This window comes from Sapajus apella, unplaced genomic scaffold (genome assembly GCF_009761245.1).
Source record: "Sapajus apella isolate SASKATOON/1434 unplaced genomic scaffold, GSC_monkey_1.0 scaffold47, whole genome shotgun sequence".
NCBI classification, from domain to species: domain Eukaryota; kingdom Metazoa; phylum Chordata; class Mammalia; order Primates; family Cebidae; genus Sapajus; species Sapajus apella.
The window spans coordinates 19390554-19417036 of record NW_022436987.1 but is presented as its reverse complement, the minus strand read 5'-3'; the positions used below and the strand labels follow the sequence as shown (position 1 = coordinate 19417036).

Here is a 26483-nt window from a genome sequence, read left to right as displayed (position 1 = left end):
CGGTGACCAACACGAAAACCACCCGTGGCAAACCTGTCTCAGCTGCAGGCTGAGTGCAGAGTCCTTTTGCAAACACAGAATCCGGACCAGTAGCATAAGCTGAATGCAGCCCAATAGGCCGAGTGGGCAGGGCAAGCCCAGTGGTGAACCCAGAGCTGAGGGAAGCCCAGCGGGGGGCACCATTAGGCACAGAGATTTCCAGCTGGCAAAGCGGCACCAAAAGGAACCTGTGCCATTTCTATTTAGATATTAAAAATAAAAATTAATTATAATCTGACTGGACTATTTAAATAATAAAGTAATGCAGAAAAAAGATCAGTCATGTAGCACTAATACTGAATTTAGAATGACTTTTTGTCTTCTTTTCAGAGTTGGAATGGATATTTCTAGAAAATTCTGAAAACAACTAAAAAGTGAGTGAATATCAAACTATTGAGCTTTCATTTATTAACTGAATTTAGAGCATGCTGATAAGCATTGAAAAAAGAAAACAAAGTTTAAAGCATTCGGAGACAAAATATATATTAAATATAAAGTAAAAAGAAAAAGACAGTATTTATTGTGAGAGCTATGCAAGCTAGAAGACAATAGTGGCATTTTTAAAGTATTAAGTTTAAAATCTGTCAACCTAGTTTATTCAGAAAAAAATTTTAAAAAGCAAAATGAAATAAGATATTTTCAAGTGGAAAAAATGAGGTAATGTGGAAAAGTTAAATTTATACTTACGAAAGATGAGTCCAGAAATGATAAATATGAATCCATTTAAAAGAGCATTTTTCCCAATTTCATATAAATAAATATATGTTGTTAGCTTTTTATTTTTTTGAGACAGGCTATTGCTCTTTTACTCAGGCTGGAGTGCACTGGTATGATATTAGCTCACTGCAGTCTCCACCTCCCACGCTGAAGCCATCTTTCCACCTCAGCCTCCTAAGTAGCTGGGACTACAGGCATGCACCACCATGTGCAGCTAATTTGTATATTTTGTGTAGAGACCAGAATTTTGTCATGTTTCCCATGCTGGTCTCAAACTCCTGAGCTCAAGTGGTCCACCCACCACAGCCTCTCAAAGTGCTCGGATTACAGGTATGAGTCACCACATCTGGCCTGTAATTGCTTTTTAAAGCAAAACCTATATCAATGTCTTTGGGGATATAACAGTTACACAACTGAAATGTATGACAATGAAAAATGAAAATAAAATGTTTTATGGTACTCTCATTTGTGTAACATATAACAGTATAATATAATTCCAAAGTAGATTGTGTTAAGTCAAAGGTGCTTATTGGGAAATCCTAAAGTGACACCCAGAAAATAGAAAATTATATACAGGAATGACAATGACCATGTAGATGAAATGAAAAGCAATACATTTAATTTATTAAAATTTGGTAGGAATTGTATTTTTATATACTAGCAAGGACATTTTAAAGATTACATTACTATTATGAAAATAATAGAATATTTAAAGATTTAATGTTTTTAGGACAATAACAGTTCCTCAAGTTATCTAAAGATTCAATGTCATCCCTTTAAAATCTTAAATTTGTGTTTCTAGAAATTGAGGTCTAAAGTTCATCTGAAAATTCAATGACCAAGGATACCCAAAGCAGATTTTAAATATAAAGAACCAAGCTAGAGGAATTCACATCCTGTTTTTAAAATACACTACAATTCTACCATAGTCATGGCAAACACTGTCAGATAGATAGGCATATAGATTTATAGAATTCAGGTGAGAGTCCAGTCCCTTGCATCATGGTCAACTGAATTTAAACAGGGCATCAGGCCAATTCAGTGGAAGAAAACAAGTCTTTTCAACAAATGGTGTTTAAACAAGATGCCACATGCAGACAAATGAAGTTTGATCACTACCAAATACCACATATAGAAGTAAACCCAAATTAAATCATATGCTTAAATGTAAGAGTTAAAGTTAAGCCTCTGAATAGAAAACATAGGAGATAATATTTATAACCTCACACTAGGCAAAGCCTTATTAAACATAGCAATAGCACAAGTGCCAAACAAAGGGAAAAATATATTGGACCTCATCAAATTTAAAAACTTTTGTCTTCTGTGCTGCAAATGAAATCTTCAATAAAGTAAAAATACAACACACAGAACGGAAGAAAATATTTGCACAAAGACACAGACTAAAAGTAAAATATAATAATTTTAAACAGATATAGCATTAATGTAAAAACTGGTGTGCCTATGGCAAAATCAGGCAAAATAGATATCAGGACAAGAAACATTAAAAGGCATTGCATAATAGTAAAGGGTGAAATCATTAAGAATACATAATATTTCTAATTGTGTATGTGACTAATCATACAGCTTTATATACCTAATAATAACTGGGAGATTAAAAAAAAAAACAAGTGAGAACATGTTTCACTAAAAGACAAAACAAGGTTGGCACTAACTATGATTTCCATAATATATTTCCCAAGAGGAAGAATACCTAGAAGAAAGATGCAAATAACCCAAATCATGACATTGATAGGGTTTTGGTATTAACTGCTTACATTATGAAATTTTAACCTTCTCTTTTCTATGTAATAGTTGTTGATTTCCTTATAACTAAAAACAAGTAAAACAGATTTACTGGGATTGATTTTATCGAATTATATATCACCTAAGTTTTCAGGCCAGATGAGTCAATGTAGTGGGGCATAGAGACAAAAAGTGTAGTTTTCCAAACAGATAATCCTAATATCAAATTCTAACTTTACAATTTACCATGTTTCTAATTTTTAGCAAGAGTGTAATTTCCCTGAAAATTCAGATAATTTATCCATAAATAGAATATTGAGTTCAATTTGTTGTAAATGTAAATAATATATTGTTGTGAAGCACAAAGAATTTTCCTTGAAACTTAATAGGTAATTATATATTTTGAATCTTTTCACTTGGTGTAATTTTCAAATTCAAATAGTGAAAAGATTTCTGGTTAAATGAGAAAGAAGTTGTGGAATTGTGAACTGGCAATATGTATACTTAAATAAAACATGCTTAGATTTGTGCTTCAGTTCACATAAAAAGTAATAACACAGATATACAAGAAATTCAATAGGAGGTATCAAATAGATAGGACAATTTGTATGTCACAGTGTCTTGGAAGCAATATTTTACATCAAAATAAATTATAAACACAGATGACAGTAAAAATAAATAAATATTTTTATTTCAATTGGAAAATTTTTAGGTATTATGAGTAATGCCACCTGGAATTTACTCTGTCATGTTCTTTTAAATAATTCATTTATTCAACAAATATTAATTGAACAGTTTCTGTATATCACATCATGTTTTGAATGTTTGGTATATATTAGTGAGCAAAAGAAACTTAATTGCCTATTTTCATGGAGCTTATGCTTCAGGTAACTCAATTAGCCCAATTCCATTAAAACAGCTAGCAGACAATACCATCTTATTGTATTTTATCATATTTATAATCCTAAGAAAAACATGGTAAAATGGTTTACCTATCCCCCTTTCCACATAAACATGAACACATACACACACACAATTTTTTTCCAAAATAAATGACAATAAATGTTTGCATACTTTTTACTAGACTAGTTCATCAATTCTAGTAAGTTCAAGTTACAAATCACTAAGTGTGATGTTCTTAGAGCCTGATTTTGGAGTATTGGTGATGACATGGAAACTTGCCAATGTATGTATTTATGAGGAACTCACAGTCTAGCCAGGGAATTTAGGAGAGAGTTTCAAGATCAAGTTTTTCACAAATGCCATATAGATACAATAGAAATGCTTAAACACAATAGATAATAGCTTTTGCACCACAAAAAGAACAGTCAGCAGAGTAAACAGACAACCCACAGAGTGGGAGAAAGCCTTCATAATCTATACATCTGACAAAGACTAATATCCAGAATCTACAATGAACTCAAACAAATAAGCCTGAAAAAAAAAACAAACAATCCCATCAAAAAGTGGGCTAAGAACATGAATAGACAATTCTCATAAGAAGATACACAAATGGCCAACAAACATGAAAAAGTGCTCAACATCGCTAATGATCAATTCCATTACTGGGTACCTACCCAGAGGAAAATAAGTCATTATATGAAAAAGATACACACATATGGTTACAGAAGAACAATTTGCAATTGCAAAACTGTGGAGCTAACCCAAATTCCCATCAATCAAGTGGATAAAGAAATTGTTTTATACACACACACACACACACACACACATATATATATATATGTAATATATATGTGTGTATATATGTATATATATATATATGTGATAGAATACTACTCAGCCATAAAAAAGGAATGAATTAATGTCATTTGCAGCAACCTGGATGAGATCGAAGGCTATTATTTTAAGTGGAGTGACTCAGGAATGAAAAACTAAACATCATATATTCTCACTCATAAGTAGAAGCTAAATTATGAGGATGCCAAGACTTATGAATAACACAAAGGACTTTGGAAACTCAGGGGGAAAGGGTAGGAAGTGGGTAAGGGATAAGAGACTACAAATAGAGTGCATTGTATACTGCTCGGGTAATGGGTGCACCAAAATCTCACAAATCACTGCTAAAGAACTTACTCATGTAACCAAAAACCACCTGTTCCCCAATAACCTGTGGACATAAAAAATTGAAAAAATACAAATAAAAATAAATCCTTAAACATAATAGAAACCCAAGAAAGTAGTCATAAAGAGTTGACATTTGAGATGAACCCATGAAAGCGGAGTAGAAGTTTACCTGTATTATGAGTAACAGTTGGGTGGGGTGAAAAATATACATAAAAGTAAAAGGCTGGAATTATGCAAGGATTTGAAGAAATATATATTCCTGACTTTTACTTAAATTCTATTTCTAATTCAAATGAGTCTTAAAATCTTGAACTCTCAGGTTGTCTAATAATATCACCAAACATATGCCAACTCTATTTACTATCTTTTATCTATGCTTTCACCAGTTGCTGATTTAAGGGAAGTTTTGTAATTTTTCCTTGGAATTAACCAAACATATTTATAAACGGTTTTCCAGTTTTCATCCTTGCATTTACCTTTCAATTCATCATTTTGCGCTATATACAAATAGTAAATTGTTGACCATATATTACCAGTGGTTAGTCACATATTTTCCCGATCAGTAAGCAAAGATGATGTTCAAAATCTAGAGATTTGTTCTTGACTCAAATTAACCTTTGCTAAAATACAAAAGATAGTAGTTAAATTTAAATGTTACATATAAAATTTATAAAACATACACATAAATTATAAATGTATATGTGTATTTAAATTGTAAAACATATGTTTGTATGTGTATGTGTATGTGTGTGTGTGTGTGTGTGTGTGTGTGTGTGTGCATGTTTAAACAGTTAGAAAACTTCAGGAATATCCATTCAATAGTTCTTTGAGTCATGCTAGACATTAACAACCTGAACTACCTCAAAAGAGATACTAAAATTTGAGTGTATACATTTAGGCTTTTGGCAGATGAACAATTGATAATTTTGCTAACATTGTCAGATAATTATGTACTGGTTGTCATTATGTTGTAAAGATCAAAATATCTGATGAATTGAAGCCAACAGGTAGTGATTGCTACTGACAATATTCTGAATTATATTTCTGCCAAAAGAGATGTCAAAAAAGTAAACTTGTAGGAATGTAGCCATAGCACTTTTACAAATATGAAAACTAAATTGATTCATTATTTCTCTATCAGTTCCTAATCACTGGGCACCTGAATTGCAATTGCCATCTGTCTCCAGTGAATCCTTACGTATGATCATTTAAAATACTGCCACATAACCGCTGAAATTCCTTCCATCAATATATGGGCTGTATGTCCCCTTTCTTTCAACCTGGGCAAGTTTGTGGTAATGTTGACCGTTAGAAATAATAAAAGAGACACTACCTGACTTTTAAGAAAAAGTAATAAAAGGACATGCCATGCCATTGATGCCTATTTTCTGAAATATCCCTTTTGGTGTCAAGAATTTGTCATAAAAGTAATCTGACCAATCTGAGGATTTTATTATATGACTAATTCCAATATGCATAGAGGTTATCTGATTAAATGTCCTAGTCAGCCCCAGAGAGGCTAGTCTTTGGGTCATCTCAGCCCAGTCACCACACAGTGAATGAAGAAACCTCCAGATAATTCCAGCTTCCAGTCAGTCATTCATGTCTTCCTAACTAGGGCCCTAGTCATTGTGGATTAAAGACTAGCCAGGTTCAAATTCCAAACCTTCAGAATCCTTCAGTATATTAAAATGTTTTTTTTCTCACACTTCTAAATATGGGGTTGTTTGTGACATAGCATAGAAAACCAGAACTGATGTTTTAGTACATATGGGCCGCTATAAATATAATACAGACTGGGCAATGTATAAATAATAGAAATTTATTTCACTAAGTTCTGGAGGCTGAGAATTCTAAAATCAAGGTATCAGCTGGAGAAGACCTGGTCTCTCTGCTTACCAGATGGTGCCTTGTTGCTACCTCCTCTGGAGGGAAGGAATGTTGTATCTTCACATGACAAACGGGATGGAAGGGGCAAAAACTCATGTGGTCAAGTCCTTTTAAAGGGCACTTAATCCTATCCATGAGATAGTAGCTGTTATGACTCAATTACCTCCAAAAGACCACATCTCTTAATAGTGTTGCATAAGGAATAAAGTTTTAATATGAATGTTGGAGGGGAAAAAATCAACAACATCCAAAGGATAGTATCCAGGTAATTAGCAGATCCTGGCTTTGCCAGTAGCCAAGACTGTAATGCAAATAAGTTTATGTAATGAAATAAACCTGAGTTTTTTCTGCTGTAAAATGAGGTTAATGGGTAGTTCCTAAAAATGTTTGTTGGATACATAAATGGGATACATCCATGTTTAACATTTAGCACTTTCAAGTGGTAAAATATTCGTAATAATCATGATGATGAAAAAGTTAATGCATTCTACTAGTAATTGGATCCCACGTTAGTTTTGTTTGACCTCCCCAATGTGTTCTAGTGGACCTGACTTTGAAGTTCAACAATAAGAAGAGTTATGTGACAATGATTCAATTACCTTAGGTTTCCTAAAGAGCTTGAAACATTTCCTTTTACACAGTAGGAGTCATTGATTTTTTGCTTAATAAATATAAAAACGGCAATATAACTTAGCCTCTTCTTTACACAGACAATAGCAAAATATTAAATAAGGTGATTATGATTATTTTTAAATTTAATTTTAAAATTATATTTAATATTTTAAATATTAAATAAGGTGATATGATTATGATTATTTAGAGACATAAACTATTTTTGTACTTTTTTTGTACTTTTGTATTTATTCACAAAATAATTTTCACATTATTTTGTGGAAAATATTTTGTATTCTGTGTTATTTGTGACTATTCTCAATTTCCGGTTGCACATCACAAAATATCTACAAAAATAATATTTGTCAGAAAATTAATGGAAATCTTTACTGAATTCATTTTTATGACCAAAATTTTGTATTTTCAAAAATATAGATTCAATAACAAAAATAATAGTTTCAAGAAGTAAAAAAAGAGTAATAAAGAAAAAAGAGATGCATGATTTTGGATTCCATGTTACATGAATTACAATTCATTTTAATCAGATGAAAAAAACTTACGAGAGTTTATTTTGTGGGGAAACTGGTAATAATTACCAAATTTTGATGAAACAATGTCAGTTTTAAATCAGAGTAATGTTATATTTTCTACCATATAATAAAACAACATAATTTTCATTAATAAATGAGAACAATTAAAAAATGAGTTTCTGCAGTATTGTTAATATGCCAAGAATGTCATCATATCTATATCTTGTTTAAGAGGAATCTATGCTTTTCTAAATAGTTAATTTTTTGAGCATTTCTTTATGCTCTTAGAAGTCTTTTTAAAGCCTTTTTAAAAGTATCTGCTGGAATTCCACTGTGAAAATATGCCTTTTTAATTAGATAAATACTTGATTATTAGCTATGTGTTCTTAAATTTTCTAATGAATATACTTACTTACAAATATATGTTAATATGCCTCTTTATAATAGGTCAATTCTCATTAGAATTAAAAATCCCATAAAATTACATTATGGAACCATGGCTTGGTTGTGTTCCCACCCAAATCTCATCTTGAATTGTAGCTCCCATAATTCCCAGGTGTTGTGGGAGAGATTTGGTGGGAGGTAATTGAATCATGGTAGCAGGTCATTCTCATGCTGTTCTTGTGATAATGAATCAGTCTCACAAGATTTGATGGTTTTGTAAAGGAGAGTTTACCTGTACATGCTCTCCTTGCCTGCCACCATTTAAGATGTGACTTTGCTCCTCTTTCACCTTCTACCATGATTGTAAGGCCTCCTCAGCCATGTGGAAATGTCAGTCAATTAAACCTCTTTCTTTTATAAATTACCCAGTCTTGAGTATGTCTTTATCAGCGGTGTGAAAATGGACTAATACAGTAAATCAATACCAAGTAGTGAGGCACTACTCTAAAGATACTCAAAAATGTGGAAGTGACTTCGGAAATGGCAAAGGTTGGAAGAGTTTAGAGTGCTCAGATGAAGTCAGGAAAATGTGAGAATTTTTGGAATCTCCTAGAGACTTGGAGGGCTCAGAAGACAGGAAGATGTGGAAAAGTTTGAAACTTCTTAGATGATTGTTGAATGGCTTTGACGAAAATGCTGATAGTGATGCAGACAGCCTGACGTAGTCTCAGAGGGAGATGAGAAACTTGTTGGAAACTGGAGTAAAAGTCACTTTTGCTCTGCAAAGAGAGTGGCAGCATTTTGACCCTGTCCTAGAGATCTGTGAAAATTTGAATTTGAGAGAGAAGATTTGAGGTATCTGGTGGAAAAAATTTCTAAGCAGCAAAGCATCCAAGAGATGACAGAGTATAAAAGTTTGAGAAATTTGCAGCCTGACAATACAACAGAAAAGAAAAATCTCATTTTCTGGGGTGAAATTCAAGCCTGCTATAGAAATTCACATAAATAACAGAAGACCAAATGTTAATCACCAAGACAATGGGGAAACTGTCCCCAGCTAGTAGGTAGCCCATTCCCATAAAATATGAGGACTTTTCTGATGGGTGGCTTTCATTCAGTGACTTCCCATTGATACTTGCCAAAGTTGTTTTTCTTTATTAATTGAATAGGAGTCTAAGCCTTTTTCTATCTTGACCCTCTTTCTACCCTCACTCCTCCAGAGTGGTCAGATGTGCACTGGGACCTGATGGCTCTTTCAGCCTCCTCTGGTGGCCTCCTTATTTTCTCTCACAAGTATTTTTCCAAATAAACCTCTTGCAAATCTATTTTGTGTCTTGTTGGAGGACACAACATAATACAAACAGCCTAGAAGATACCTTCTAAAACTCTGATATCCAGCTTCTTAAATGTAAAAAGATATTATCCTTGTAAATTGTTACAATAACTAAAAGAAATGCAGCACATAAATCCCTTAGCAATGCTTCTTAGACTCAAGTTACTTAATATATTTTTATTAAATGTATAATTCAGGAAAAACATATTCAAGTTTAAGGACATACTGATGCTTATTGGGGCTGTTAAGAGAGTCTTATTATTATAAAGTGCATAACCTTGTCCTCCTTAACACTATTTCATAAAGGACCACATTACATAGTCATATTTTATATAGTTAATCAAATTACTCTGTGCATATAGTCATGGATATTTTACATCCATAGATTCTTCCATCATTCAATAACATATCAAACAAAAGTAACAAGAACATTGGCTGTGAGGCCTTTAGAAAGTTGTGAGGAAACATGATTTTATCTCTGAACTACAACTTCATATGCAGAAAACTAGAGCTTGATTAGGGATATCTAGACATATACTCTCTTGCTTCCCATTGAACAAAAATGTTACCTTTTAATGCTAGTCATGTTCTTTCTTCCAGAATGTTATTATAAGATTTGAATATTAAAGGGAGGTTGAAGAGCAAATATTGGATTTAACACATACTGTGAGATCTCACCTCCCACATGCATTCTTTCACATAGAGGATAGTTCAAGAGATGTTAAAAAATGAAGTAAATTTGTATCTTATAATTAATTTTGACCCTTGAACCCTTCAAGAATTTATAGATGTACTCTTATTATCTTGGTTAGTACTTTCTTGGAGTTAAAATAAATGTTACCTCTTAAAATTATGATTACTCATTTTTGGAGACAACTGCAATGGAACAAATACTAAAGGAAAATGTTCTAATGTTTTTTACATGTCTTTCCAAGCACAAGTGAGTTGATATAGGAGCCACATTAGAAAACATGAAGTGATGGTTAGATGCTCAGATTCCAAAGCCAGATACATCTGACTTCAAGAGCTAAGTTGCCATTGATCATGTTTTGAGACCTAGTATGGACTACTAGCCTCTGTGAGCATTTCTTGCTTATAATGTCAGAGTATAATCAATGTTATCTCACAGTATTCTTGATTTTAACTGAGAAATCTTGTGCAAAGCCATTAGAAGTGAGAAAGGTTTGAAACAAGTGCTCTATAAATTTTAACAGTGTTATGAAAGTGTAAGAAACACTACATATTTGTGTTCACCCCATTTTATTAGGATATCTCTGAGAGTCTAACATTCATTTTGAGAGGGGTTTGTTGTACCTGACCTGGAATAAGAAACCTGGGCTCAGGTTTAGTTTCTTATTTAATTAAAATGATTAGAGTAAGACCTGCTGGGTTTATTGTGATGATGTAAAACGTCACACAGCAATTTTCATAAAGAATTATGTAAATGAAATTTATTATTATTGTTATTGAAGAATTGGGAGAAAAACTTCTAAAATCCAAAGTGTGTGTAAGAAAATATGGTATTCACATTCTAAAAATATTGCTTGCACTTAAAAAAAAATAATCCAAGAAATATATTTGGAATCTAGTTAATTAGGTTCCTCAAATTCTCCAACATAACTTTTCTATCCTGAAATACATCTTACTTATGAGATGAGATGCATAGTCTTAAATCATGACTAACTGGTTGTTGAACAAGTTTATAGTTAAATTTCTTTGCATTTGTCCTTCCCTTGGCATATGTCTGGAATACTCTTCTCATATACCTACTATGTTTCAGGCATTCTGATAAATATTTGGCATATTGAATTGAATAGTCAGTTTTTAAAAAGTTCAAGCTGTTCAGTCTTTATAACCAGTCTGATAAGCCATATGCTAGAATTATACAAAAAATAAATAAATGATCAATTACTTCGGCAAGATAATGGAAAAAGAGAATCCTCCTAAATTTGTATCAGACCAATTATAAATAGACTATAATTGCTTATTGTATGAGTGACTATATGCTGACAAACTGTTATGAATGTTACATTAACTTGTCTACCTATTTATCCATATATAAATTATCTATTTATCCTTCTGCTCTCTTATCCTACCAAAAGCAAAAACAGAAACTTAAAATTGTATGCATATATCTTAGTTCTTAAAAAACTGTACAATATCCTGAAAAAGAGAAAAGTTTGCTTTTAGAGTATAATTGATGTGGATAACTTCTTAGGTTAGGTAGCTAAAAAAACTCAGAATATTCTTGCTTTCATAAAGTGGAGATCAAAGAGAACCACACGTCATAGGAAAGCCTAATACCAGCACTGTAGAACACTCATGCATACTGTTGTGATTTCACAAATTTCTAATATCAGTATGTTCCATATAGTGATGAAAGCAAGGCTACTACTTTCAATTTTCTTTGAAACATTTAAATCTAACTCACAGTACTCTGAGGGTAGATCAATATGACAAATAATTATTTAGTGTTTTATCAGATATAATATAAATGTTATTCCTTTTTAGAAAATATTAAGATCTTATATTTCCATATGTTTCCAATTGTTTTTAGAAGTTATTTTATGAAAATTCTTTTTTTTCTTTCTGAGATGGAGTTTCACTCTTGTGGCCCAGGCTGGAGTGCAATGGTGTGATCTCAGCTCGCTCCAACCTCTCTGCCTCCTGAGTTCAAGCAATTCTCCTGCCTCAGTCTTTTGAGTAGCTGAGATTACAGGGAGGGGCACCATGCCCAGCTAATTTTGTATTTTGAAGAGATGAGATTTCACCATGTTGGTCAGGCTGGTCTTTAACTCCTGACCTCAGGTGATCTACCCGCCTCAGGCTCCCAAAGTGCTGAGATTACAAGAATGAGCCACCGCACCTGGGAATGAAAATTCTTTTGGTGAATGTTCAAATTATTTTCTTATTGTCAAACTCTATTTAGATCTTTTTGATGATGCTTCCCTAGAGATGGTCACACGACGATATAATATTAAGCCAAATAAGTCTGAAACAATAATATTCAGTTTATCCTCGTAAGTACATTTTGAGAAAAATGGTACTATTATCCCCACATTACTGATGTGGAACTGGTTCAAAAAGTTGTCCTTTTTACACAGCTGATTAGTGGCAGAGTACAGGTTCAAACTCAGGCAGTTTGCCCTCAGAGTCTATGCTCTTAAATACTACATATCTGCTATCACACTATACGTTTAGCACATATTCATTTTGGTTTCTTAGGCTCACTGTTCTGTATTGCTAGCTCTCTTCCACAAATTAATAATCATAGTTTCAAGGTGTCACATGTGCATCGAATAATTAGCAGAAATCAGGATTTGCAACTGGTCTGCTGAAATCCAAATTAGTGCTCTTACAAATAATTCTTGGCACTGGGTATCAGATATTTTGCCGTAGATTTTAACACAGGCCTCCAAGACAGTGGTGTTAAAGAGGGGACCCAACATACTTAGGGTGCCCACCTAATGTCACTTGCTAATACCTCACAAGGACTATTAGAAATCGGCAAAATCCAGTAACTGAAAGAAGCATTTTCAGCTTCTCTCTAAAAGTGCTACAATGCTATGAGGCAGAACAAATCAGAGCCTACCCCTATCTTTAAGAAGATAGTTTTGGTATATGAGGCACTAGTGAACTATATGTGAGTTCAATCCCATAGTGAATTTTCTTTATAAATTTAAATTTGCTTAAACATATATGAATTTATTAACTGTGCTTTGAAATTATTTTTAAATTTTAATCCATATCATCATTTAGTATATTTTTTGCTTTTCTTTTGCTAAATTTTGTCTGAAGCAACTATTCGTTTGATTGGATCTCATGTCTGCTAAGTCAATCTCTTGAGGCAGTTGAGGAAATGTATTTTCTCGTATTCCCACCTCCTCCTCCTTGGATTGCAGAACAAAGCTGGACACTCATAAGCACACCACAGAGGGGATTTCAAAATTGGAGTAGGGAGAATGTGACAGAGAGAAATCAAGGTTTTCAAAGACATTTGTGGAGCATGTCAAGCTTATTCTTCAGAGTCAGGAAGAGCCTAATTTTGACTGGTAAACTAAAGATCATGTGGTATAATTTAGAACATTCCTCGATCTGCATCAAAATCTATCTATGTCTTCATTCATCTTTACCAAGTTGTCTTCCATCTCAAAATCTGGTCTGTTCCTATTACTTTTCATGTCCAACTGATCTTGTTCTTTTTTTTTTTTTTTTCTTTTTGAGACAGAGTCTCACTCCGTCACCCAGGCTGGAGTGTAGTGGCATGATCTCTGCTCACTGTAACCTCCGCTTCTCAGTTTCAAGTGATTCTCCTGCCTTAGCCTCCCGAGTAGCTGGGACTACAGGCACGCACCACCATGCCCAGCTAATTTTTGTATTTTAAGTAGAGCTGGGGTTTCACCATGTTGGCCAGGCTGGTCTTGAACTCCTGGCTTCAGCTGATCTGCCCACCTCGGCCTCCCAAAGTGCTGGGATTACAGGAGTGAGCCTCTGCGCCCAGCCATAATCTCATACTCTTCATATTTCTTGCTGCTGCTTTTCAAAATTTGAATCCTTATCACATATCTGTGTTTTATGCCTTCAACATAGTCAATATATATTTTTCACTCATCCCCTTTCTTATTTCTAAAATTATACTCAAATCTCTTTCCATTCTACAAGGAACCTCCTCCACTGCATTTGCCCACTCTTTTCCTCTTCATAGCCAATTTCTTTAAAACAATTATGCAGTTTTTTTATCTCCATTTCCTCACAAATTTCTCCAAATTTCATGTCCTCTGCATTTCTCAAATCTATCCTCTTTCCTTCCCCAGTGCCACTCAGTGTCTCTCACCAGGAATATACTATTTTCCCCCATATTATGTTTGTTTCCCCTCCACTGCCAGCCATGTGCTAGTTTATCTTCCCCCTCTCCCCACTATGTACTAGTTTATCTTCTGCCTCTCCCCACCATATACTAGTTTATCTTTTAACTTTTTGCTTGCTTTGCTTCTGTGAAAAATTGCTTCAGCTAGGAGACAACAGATGCTGGAGAGGATGTGGACAAATAGGAATGCTTTTACACTGTTGGTGGGAGTGTAAATTAGTTCAACCATTGTGGAAGGCAGTTTGGTGATTCCTCAAAGATCTAGAACTAGAAATACCATTTGACCCAGCAATCCCATTACTGGGTATATACTCAAAGAATTATAAATTATTCTATTACAAAGACACATGCACACATATGTTTATTGTGGCAGCACTGTTCACAATAGCAAAGACTTGGAACCAACTCAAATGCCATCAGTGATAGACTGGATAAAGAAAATGTAGCACATATACACAATGGAATACTACGCGGCCATAAAAAAGGATGAGTTCATGTCCTTTGCAGGGATATGGATAAAGCTGTAAACCATCATTCTCAACAAACTGATACAAGAACAGAAAAATAAACACCACATGTTCTTACTCATAAGTGGGAGTTGAACAATGAGAACACATGGACACAGGGAGGGGAATATCACACACTAAGGCCTGTCGAGGGGTGGGGTCTAGGGAAGGAATAGCAGGGGGCAGTGGGGGGCAGGTAGGGGAGGGATAGCATTAGGAGAAATACCTAATGTAGATGACAAGGTGATGGATGCAGCAAATCACCAAGGCACATGTATTCCTATGTAACAAACCTGCACATTCTGCACATGTACCTCAGAACTTAAAGTATAATAAAAAATAAAATAAAATTTTAGAAAAAGAAAAGTTAAATAATTTGATCAAGCTATCAAAATTAAAAAGTCGCAGAAAAGAGATTTTTACTTAGTCTGACCAATGAATTCTATTTCTTTAACATTCTATTATGCAACTATAAACACCAAGTACATTACTGTGTATTAATTCATATTTTTTAAACTAAAAGTGGTAGGATTCTTGGTGATATGCTATCTGTTCTTTCTCCTACATATATTTTCCCCAAATTCTATAAAGTATCATATTTTATAAAAAATGAAGATAATTAAATCAAATATTGCAGTAGATATAGAAAACTAGTTTTTTTCTGAATGCCACTAATTGAACAAGCCTTTTCATTTCATAATTATTTTGCCTTTTCTGAGCACTGCTATGCATCTAGCTCTACCACACAGCAGTAGAATAAATGTTAGTCACATACTTTTCGTATATTATCTATAATGCCCAGTAATCCTATCTTAAATGTTACACACACACACACATACACACACACACACACACACACACACACTGCATGCTATTCACTAGCTCTGTGGGTTTGGAGGACCCAGATTTATAGTGCTTGTAAATTTCTACAGTATAAATATTACCAATTTCAACCTACTAACATCAAGTCATTGAACACAAATTGCAAAGAGATATGCAGTAATATACTATTATATAGTATTTCCACTATACAAGTCCAAAATATACAATATCCTTAAGACCATAGATTGATTACAGCACTATATAGTAGCTTTGGTATTTACCCCATTGCCATCAGTAGAATTTATTTAATATGCAAATATATATAATATTTAATAATGCCTCTATTTAACAGTTGAATAGTACAAATTCTATAAATTTAACAGTCAACTTTTGCAAGCACATAGGAGCCAGCTCCAACAGATCACTGGAGTATTTGTCATTCTAAATATACACAATGACATGCGTGCTCTATTTTTTGCACTAGTAAAATAGGCATAGAAAAGTCATGGCTCTCAGCTTAAATATACATTAGAGAGTATCTCAGGAAAAATGATGGGAATAAATGCACTTTCATCATAAACATTCCATCTATAAGCTTACACATAAAACCATACTCGTTACTTCTCACGTCTAGTGTCTTTGCAGCCCTCACATCTTTTTACTCTATACCATCTATTCAGATAATTTTATTTATTCCAATATTTAACACCTATTCATGGTGATGATATCTAACTTTATATCTTTATTCAGATATCTTCCCTCAGTTCCAGGTTTAAATATATAATCATCTACTGGATATGGGTACTTTGTTTTATGACAGAAACTCAAAACACAGCAGGTTAAAAACAAACCAGTTTTGCTTCCCTTTATAACCTGCTGTTGCCTTTTACATCATAATGAATGAATGCAAGCGATGTTATTCTTGATTTCTTCCCTTCATGCTTCCCATTTAGTCACTAAGTCATGACAATTTTATGACTCAATAACATTTCAAATCATATTTCCAGTGTCATTGACATAAAGCAGGTCATCATCCTCTCCTACATAGGTCAGAAGATTGTCACATGGTTTGTTTGTTTTTACTTTAGTTGGGTTAATTTTATCCAAAATGCAGATCAGATCACCTGGTTTCTACCTTGGCTCTTTATATATTTGAAAGAATATTATTTTCTACATAACGAATATGTAATATCATAACAAAGACATAACAGATACATCATCTGTGTATTTATATCCAAGGATCTAGAAAACAAGAAAACAAACAAAAGATGACCTGATCTACTACTAAGAACAAATCCTGCATTTTTGTTGTTGTTTCTTATAGAAAATTTGGCTGCGATCTCCAAAAGTTCAGGATGGTGTCATTTCAAATTTGCTCTCTTAGTTAACAGCAGAGTACTGGCAAACAGAAGAAAACCAATGTAGTTGAATACAAAGAATTAAATAAACAATAATATATAATTTTCTAACACAAATAAGTAAAATTTGTAAGAAGAAGAAAGGCATACAACAAGTGTAATTTCAAATGAATATTCTAGAAACGTTCTGGACACTAATGGTAAACAGATCAATGACCTAAGCACATCATCTCTCTGAAGAAGGGAGACACATGCAGACATAACTGTATTCAAGGGATGACCAAGGGCCAAGAGTGGCAAACACTCAGCTGTCAAAGCACTGAGGGAAGAAAAATAATTCTAACTGGAAGGGTAAAAACAAATTCACTCAAATTAGAAAGAAACAGGTATCTCAAATGTAAAAGGGGCAGTGATGAAGAAGTATCTGATAGACTTGATTAAAGGCCCTCAGCAGAAACTTAAGTTATATCTCTAATAGTGTATGTAACAGGTATGCACCATAATAAATACAATAAGTGGTGGGGGTACTAATATATAAATTATTTTTAACCTTTTTCTAGTAAACACTTGCAGTTTTATCCTCTTCCCTTCGTGAACCTGTGGCTTTTAAAATTCACAATTATGTGTGTGTGTGTGTGTGTGTGTGTGTGTGTGTGTATATACATATATACATATATATATATATAAATGATACATATAAAATAGTTTTTTGTATATGTATGTATATACACAATATTTGTATGTTTATGTACCTATGTACATATATACAAATATATACACATAAACACACACACACATAAATATGGACACGTGCATGCACAAGAGTAAAAAATTTGGCTTCATTAACCAATCTGCTGGAAGAAAAAATGAATAACAAATTTAGGGCACTATCTTATCATTTTGTATATATGAGTTGAAAATTGCTTACTAGGAAATGTAAGAAATCACATCAGGAAAAAAACAAAGATCTCTCTAAAATAAGGATTGATAATTTTAAAAACCTAATGAAAGTAAATGAAGATGGCCAGATACTATGGAAAATGAGACGAATTATTATTTTGAGTACTCACATCACAATAACACTCTGAATTTAGTACTAAGAAAACTGAGGCACTGAAAGGTCATGTGATAGGGTTGTCTCACAACTCTCAACAGGCACTGCATATCATTGTGGCTATTATTGGTCAACTGAAGAATGTGAAGCTATTCAAATGTCCTCATTTACAAGTTGTCTTTTTTGATACAGAGAATAATTATTCAATGACTGAAAGGTTTGTTCTTATTATATACACCCATATCACATTATATTATTCAAGATTCTTAAAATAGTAGCTATGAGGGGCCTGTTTAGAATTAAGTCCCAAGCATACATAAAATATAATTTTCACCACTATTAAAAAGATAAATGAGTAAAGCATAAATACCATACAAACTTTTAATGAACATCTTTGTAAAACAGAATGTTCTATAGTACAATATATTAGTTTTACTAAATTCTATCTTAAACAACTGGCTTTTTCTCTTATTGTTTTTTTAAAAATAGGCAATCACCAAACTACATTCATCTAAACTATTTTCTTTTTTCCTGTGATAAGCCAAGAGAAATAATAAATATTTATATTATTTATTTCAAAGACAAGGCAGACATTTATTCATAGAAAACCAGTTACAGCAACAACCAGTAATTTCCTCCACATATTCAAGGTCAAAAACAGTCTAGTTGGATTTTTTCCCATTATTTAGAGAATATTAGTTTCTGTAATCAAACACATGTAAAAAGAAAGTCTAGTTTTAATAATGATTTTAAACAAAAATATTTTGAGTTAGAAACAAATATAATGTGTCCATAGAATTACAAAGCTGTTTTGCCCAAAGTCTTAATGAGACAACCTTTCCTCCTCTGGAGACTTAACACTAAGTGGACTAAGGGTGTGGTTTTCTGATAGATAGGTAAGACTGTGCAGCTGTGCGTTTCACCAATGACAAGTTTCAAAGATATTACCAAAATTTTTCATGATGAACATTAAAAAAATACAGGATCATGTACTTATTTTGCCTGAGTTTTGTTAAGTAAACAAAACTTTGAATCTTTACTTTTTAATGAAGAGGCAGAACAAAATTAATGAGAAAAATATTGGCTTCAAAATTCTTAGAGGTCCTTCAGTACATAGAAAAATAAAGATAAAAATATAATAAAGTTAAAATACATTGTTTTGAATAATTTTTAAAAGCAAAACGTTAATATTACATAATGATCTCATACAGACCACATCTTTATCATTCATAAGTTGACTAATTACAGATAAAAACAGTACATCAGAAGATTTATTTTGTTCCACTTATTTCTGATTCTCCATCCTGAAAATAGCATTTCCCTAATCTACCCACTTTAGTTCAAAAATAGAAAATCTCAGAAATAGGCAGTAAGGAAGCCAGATGTAACACATCATTAGGTATTTGCATTAGTGGTTCTTAAGTTTTCTGTGCTGGACCCTTGAGATTTGCATTTAGAAGTCAGGCTGGTATCCACAGCACTCATTTTAATAACAAGTGATGCTAAGACAAGTGATCAGAGAACTAGATCTTTCAAACATACTGCCCAAAACAAAACTCCTTTCTCCAAAGATGATTTCTGGCTGTCAGGATGTATTTCAATGTAGAACCTATAAATGAATGTTTTTGAAGATTGAAACAAAAGCACCATTAAATGTTCTTTGTTTTATCTAAAATAGGTTGTTGAAGGGAATTTGGAAGAAGATTTGCTCAAATGAGTTGTCCTTAAACTTGAACGTACGTTAAAATACCCTGGGACTTTGAAAAATTACTGATTAACTGGCGTCTAACCTGAAAAAAATCTAATTTAATAGGTCTGGGGGAAAAAAATCCCAGAGGTTAGGCTTTTTGAAATTTAACTACACCTAAGCATACTTTTAAAAATATGTACACTAAGATTCTAATGTGCAGCCAGTGTTCAGAGTTGTAGACTTAAAAAAAAAAAAGTACTTTTGTAAAGATACTTATACCCCAGAAGAAAATATTCTCCATATCAAACCTATGTTGTTTATTGCAATGTAATATAAGATACTTTCTTTTAACTTATTCCAACATTATTAGCATTTGTTTTTTGTTAAACAATTAGGTGATTCTACTTAAGAAACAGCTAGTTTCTCTACGAAAGGAAAGCTCCTTTCAAACATTCTTATAGTAACTATGGAGATTTTACAAATGGGGTTTCTACCTTCCATTTTCCTTCTAATCTTTCAATGGATTTGTTATCATACCTGGATCCACTCTGGTGATTATATACACAGGGCTTTAAAGACAACACATTACTTGCTGTTAATTTACAAAATACAAATAAAAGGTAGGTACCTTGCTTTTGGTCCTGGCATTTGGAAGTTTAGAGGCAATATTCCTGGGTGGGAGTAACATCTGAGTTGGATTTGATGTGATTAAACTCAAAGGGGGAGGAGGCTGATCACGGAAAACGGATGTCAAGCAGAGTTGCACAGTCTCTTTCATTGCCTTCATCTGTGACTCCTACAAAAGAGAGGCATTAATATGTTTACATTTAGCGACAGTCATCAATTATGTGCTTGCATTCTCCCTTTCCTCCTAGCCTACACTCACTCCCAACAAAAATGCATATCAGTTTTCAAATGTAATTGCCTAATTTATAAATTTCATTGTGATATACTTTTTTATCTACACTCAGTCTGTTTCTAGGAGCTAATGCGTTTCATGATATATTTTGAACACTAAAATACAGATATATCTGACTAGTTTCTTTTGAACTGACATGATGTCCATCATGATAGTTTGCAGGAAAGGAATTATACTCTAGGTTACTCTGATGTAGAAAATATCCTTTTTAGAAACTTACCATCTTTTTTTAACTTTTAGTTTGGAGGCACATAAGAAGGTTTGTTAAATAGGTAAATTTGTGTCATGAGGGTTTTTTTATACAGGTTATTTCATCTCCTAGGTATTAAGTCCAGTACCCAGCAGTTATCCTTTCTACTCCACTTCCTCTTCACATCCTCCCACCCTCCACCCTTACGTAGACCCCAGTGTTTGTCCTTTCCTTCTTTGTTTTCCTAAGTTCTCATCATTTAGCTCCCATGTGGGAGTAGTGGCTATTTGGTTTTCTGTACCTGCATTAGCTTGCTAAGGATAATAGCCTCCAACTCCATCCATGTTCTTGCAGAAGACATGATCTCATTTTTTTTATGGCTGCATAGTATTCCATGGTGCATATGTATCACATTTTCTTTATCCAATCTGTCATTGAAGGGCATTTAGGTTGATTCTATGTCTTTGCTATTGTGAATAGTGCTGCAATAAACATTCACATGCTTGTGTCTTTATGGAAGAAAAGTATATATACCTCTTGGTATGTACCCAGTAATGGGGTGACTGGTTCAAATGGTAGTTCTGCCTTTAGCTCTTTGAGGAATTGTCATACTGCTTTCAACAATGGTTGAACTAATTAACATTCTCACTACCTACATAAGTCTTCCCTTTTCTCTACAATCTCACTACCATCTGTTTTTTTTTTAATTTTTTAATAATAGCATTCTGATTGGTGTGAGATGGTATCTCATTGTGGTTTTGATTTGCATTTCTCTAATAATTAGTGATATTGAGCTTTTTTCTTATGCTTGTTGGCTGCAATGTATGTCGTCTTTGGAAAAATGCCTGTTCATGTCATTTGCCTACTTTTTAATGAGGTTGTTTTTCTCTTATAAATTTAAGTTCCTTATATATGCTGGTTATTAGTCCTTTGTCAGATGCATAATTTGCAAATATTTTTCCCATTCTATAGGTTGTCCGTTTATTCTGCTGATGAAACTTGCCATCTTTCTTTCTGCACCAACTTTCTGTATTTAGAATTGTTGCCATAGCAATGTAGTTTTTTGTGTTTCTCAAATTACCTATACATCTATTTAATTTCCCCACATAATGGTAAAAACAAATTTGTCTCTTATAAAACTCTCGTTTCCTCTGAGCCTTGTTAGGTAATAGTGTCATGGGCATTTGAACCAGAGCAACTCCATCTTGAATAGGGGCTGGGTAAAATAAGGCTTAGATCTACTGAGCTGCATTCCCAGTTTCGGCATTCATAGTCACAGTGTGAGATAGGAGGTCAGCCCATGATATAGGTCACAAAGACCTTGCTGATAAAACAGGTTACAGTAAAGAAGCTGACCAAAACACCAAACCAAAATGGCAATGAGGGGGACCGACTGCTGGTCATCCTCACTCCTCATTGTATACTAATCATAATGCATTAACATACTAAAAGACACTCCCACCAGTACCATGACATTTTACAAATGCCATGACAATGTCACAAAGTTACCTTATATGTCTAAAAATGGGAGGAAACCTGAGGTCCAAATTGCCCATCCCTTTCCCAGAAAATTCATGAATAATCTGCCTATTATTTAGCATATAATCAAGAGATAACTATAATCATTGGCAATCAGCAGCCCTGAGGGCTGCTCTGCCTATGAAGTTGCCATTCATTTATTTCTTCACTTTCTTCGTAAACTTGCTTTCACTTTACAGATTGGCTTGACATTCTATCTTGTGTGAGGTCCAAGAACACTCTCTTGGGTTCTGGATCACAACCTCTTTCCAGTGACAATAGGAGTTAAACTGATATGAAACAGGCATTATTATTACTGCTTTACTATGAAGAAGATTAAAATTTTCACACAGGTAGATTTCTGATGTAAACCACAAGGCAAACTGACTAATGTAGACAACCACCACCAACTCCCATCTAATCCCCAATTTTTACTTCTAGTAATATTTTTAAATACTGGTAAGGCATATATATGACATATAATAATATACATTATTATACATAGTTATATGTCATGAACACACTATATATAGTGAAATATATATATATATATATATATATATATATATATATATACACATACATATATAGTGAAAGAGAGATCTTTAGTTACCAAAAGAAAGAGACATAAACTTTTTGGGAAAACTCGCAGGCTATTTCTATGGCAGCTAAGGGGTAATTTGGGGTATGGCATGGACTAATAAGATAATATCTCATGTTATCTCATGTTAGAGACATGAGATATGGCCTTTGGGCCATGAGTGATGAAGAGAGAGATTAGATTCTGGGGCCCAGACCCATGGACAAGCTGGCACAAATGTGTAGTTCACACTTTTAGTGTGCCCATGAATCAAAGAAGCAGCAAAGTCTGTTGTCTATGCTAAAAAAAAACAGTGTGCTTCCAACAAAACTACTTCATTTTTGTCTATTATCACACACCTTTATATAGCACCCTCTACTCTTCTCTTTTTCTTTACTATAAAGCCCTCATGTTCATCTTTCTGAGGGTTGACTTGGCTCCTTCCCAAAACCTGCCACTGTGCTTTTGACTCTTATATGGTATATAGTAACATTAATCTTTAAGATGAGAATCTCTGCTGATAGAATAGCAGTTCAAGGAATCTCTCATTTTTTTCTCTTTTGGCTGTGTCAAGATATTTTTAAAAAGTAGTAATAGACTCAAGTGGGAATATATTATAAACTGGACAGATATATATTTTCTTATGAATCTTGTGGTCAATTTATCTAAGACAAAATTAGAATCTCATAAGGTCCAGGGTGGAGGAGTATTGTTAAGATGGCAAGAGGAGGTTTTGATGAATGATGACATCCGGTAACTGATTTTTTTAATTCAAAATGGTCTGTTTGATATCCTTGCTTTAGTCCTTGGATTATGACTCCCTCCCCTACTTCCCACATTTTTTTAAATTATTGTCCTGTTTTTTCAAATTGTTACTATTTTTCATTTACACACACACACACACACACACACACACACGCGCGCACGCACACACACACACACAAGTTGCCAGCTCCCTGCACAATTCCTGATACATTAGGTGAGATTCAACAAAAGGTTTTTTGAATAAAATACTTAAAAAAATTAAATGAAAATATTATTTCTATATGGTAGTGATGGAAATTTATAAGTTAATTCAAACAAAGAAGTAGTAGTTCAGATTTCTGTTTCTGTTGGTTCTTTGTTTCAATATCCATTGACCCTTCCTTTCTCACTACAGACCAGAAGGTCACAACATTGACTGCTGTGTCAGGAGAGAAATAATCCAGATGCCACTGGACAATTTAAATGTTTTCTTTTCTGCATATTAAAGTGAGACAATGGAAAATAGTTCATGTGACAAAGTCGGGCATGTCATGGCCAAGAACCAAAGAAATTGTGGCTTTGAAATGTGGACTTTCAAAGCTTCAATTATGCAGAGAGCAATGATGTTATTGTACTCACTGTATTAACATCTGAGTTCCACTTAACACAGTACATATCTAAAAGTTGGATTTATAACATGCTGAAGGTATATGTTAACAGACAAATCCCTAAAGTTGAATATTAACTAAACTCAGATGCTGAAAATAAATCATGAACAGCTTCAAGTTAATGCTTTCAAATATCAAACTTAAATAAGTGCTATTTAGGCAAGACAGGTATTTCGATAGAACATTGAAGGGGATGTGCATATATGTTAGATTTTTAATTATCTGAAGTTTGGTGCAATCATCTGCTTCCAGAGACCTCTTGATGATGCCAGGACCACACGAGATTAACCCAATACACATCACAAAATGTAACATCCAAATCTACTCCCATTGCCATAGTAGTGTCCCATCTTTCCTCTTATGTTTCAATCTATTCTTAACCTCTTACTTTCTGGCTTCATTTCTCTTTTGGACCATAAGTTTGAAACATGTCCTCCTATCTTAGATTCTGGTTCCATTCCTTGATTGCACTGTAGACTTATTTTCCTGCCAGCAACCACAGATTGAGGAACCCTGCCTTAATTTGGTCATCTTTCTTCCTAATGCCCCTTACATTCCTCTAACTTAATAGAACCTATTAGTCATGCTACTCAGGTTTGACTCAGTTCCATGAGCAAAACCCAGAGGATGATTTTACCTCATGATGCCATTACATTTTTATTTATACTGTTAGGTGTCATATGTTTTAAACTGCAGGCTACTGTTTCCTTTGAAGTTTGCTAAAAAAAGCTGTCACCTAATGAAATATGATGTAAACCATGTACAGCCAGTCTTGTTTTTGCTCTGTCTTTCCGGTCCCTGCAGGACACCACTTTTTTCATTTGTTTTAAAATGTGATAGTAAAATGCAAGTTCCTTAACTAAAATGCCCTCTTTATCACAATATCCTCAAGCATCTCAAACTCATTTCCATATTAGAGCCTTTACAAATGCTGCTTCCTCTGCCTGCAGAACCCTTCCAAATACCCATATAGAAACTGCCACTTATAAAATGTATGCCTTAGCTCACACACTATTTTCATGGAAATAGTCCCCTAATACTCTTTCTAGGAATGCTTCTTTCATAAAATTGTTATTTTATTTCCTAATTTTATATCTTATTTAGTCCTAACCATCATTTCAAATTATCTTGTTGTTTATATGTTTGATGTTTACTTTTAACAAAATTTCTCAAAGGCTGATATCTTTTCTGTGGCATCATCAGTTTCTAATACAACACAGGCTTGTTATATAAAAACTTAAGCAAATCCTCCAGAGAATATAGGTTAGTACTCTGTTAAACAAGAAAATAATGAAATATTTCTTATTTTATACTGTATATTAGATAAGAAATGTATTTCATTTATTAAAAATACTACCACACTATATAATATTAAAAGTTTATAAGAAATTTTTTCTTATATGTGATCTTAAGATGGTGGAAGATTTAGACGATAGGTTTTTTTGGTGTATGTTAGTACTTTTCTCAGAAAAATGCATTTTTCATAGAGACAACAAGACATACCTTGCAAAGACAACTATGCCCCTAATATCTAATCTCTATACAAATGAAACATTACAAGATATTTTTCATGTTACCTTAATTCTTTAACATGAAGACACTACGTCCTCAACTGTGGACTTTGGAAAGACCATGAGAGGCTATGAGGCCAAACACTTTCTCCCTAACTTTATTTCTGCCATAAAATCACCTTAGAGAGCTCGGGAAAGGCATTCAATATTTTGGGACCTCTGCTCCAGTAATATCCAGGTCCCTTGTATGGAGGATGACTAGAATGTTTATTCATTTAGGTCAGGTCTTTATTTTTAATTAAGAACTATTTATTATTTTCCTGCTATGTGCCAGACACTGTGTGGTGGCAAAAAAATTTCTCATTCTGTTATTACTCAGTCATTGGCGTCTGTGTAGGTCACCTACCCTAGTAGCTATATCATCTGTAATATGGATGTAATAATGTATGCTTTCCCAGGTGAAATTTTATGAGGGACAGATACTATACAAATATTTTTGGTGTAAAAGTTTGAGAGATTTTTCATAGCAAAAAGCTTATTTTGTATTCCAGTAGCTGAGGCCAACTATATATAATTCATAAGATACTGCCAAATAAATAATTGATTTTTTAGAAACTCAAGGTTGATTCTTAGCTCTTGATATTATTATTGTTCATGCTGGGATGCTAAACTGAGACTTCTTTCATTAAATATGTCATAAGAATCAAGTTGAAGTGTTAAGAT

At 33.5% G+C, this 26483-nt stretch overlaps 1 protein-coding gene across 3 annotated transcripts in view; it reads right to left on the bottom strand.

Annotated features, from left to right (window-relative positions):
* Positions 1 to 26483, bottom strand: part of LUZP2 (leucine zipper protein 2) — a 569126-nt gene that overhangs the window by 63408 nt on the left and 479235 nt on the right. For all 3 annotated transcript variants that reach the window (XM_032241009.1, XM_032241010.1, XM_032241011.1), the window contains exon 9: positions 20259 to 20426. In XM_032241009.1, the coding sequence (XP_032096900.1) occupies positions 20259 to 20426 (168 nt within the window). The remainder of the gene's footprint in view (positions 1 to 20258; positions 20427 to 26483) is intronic.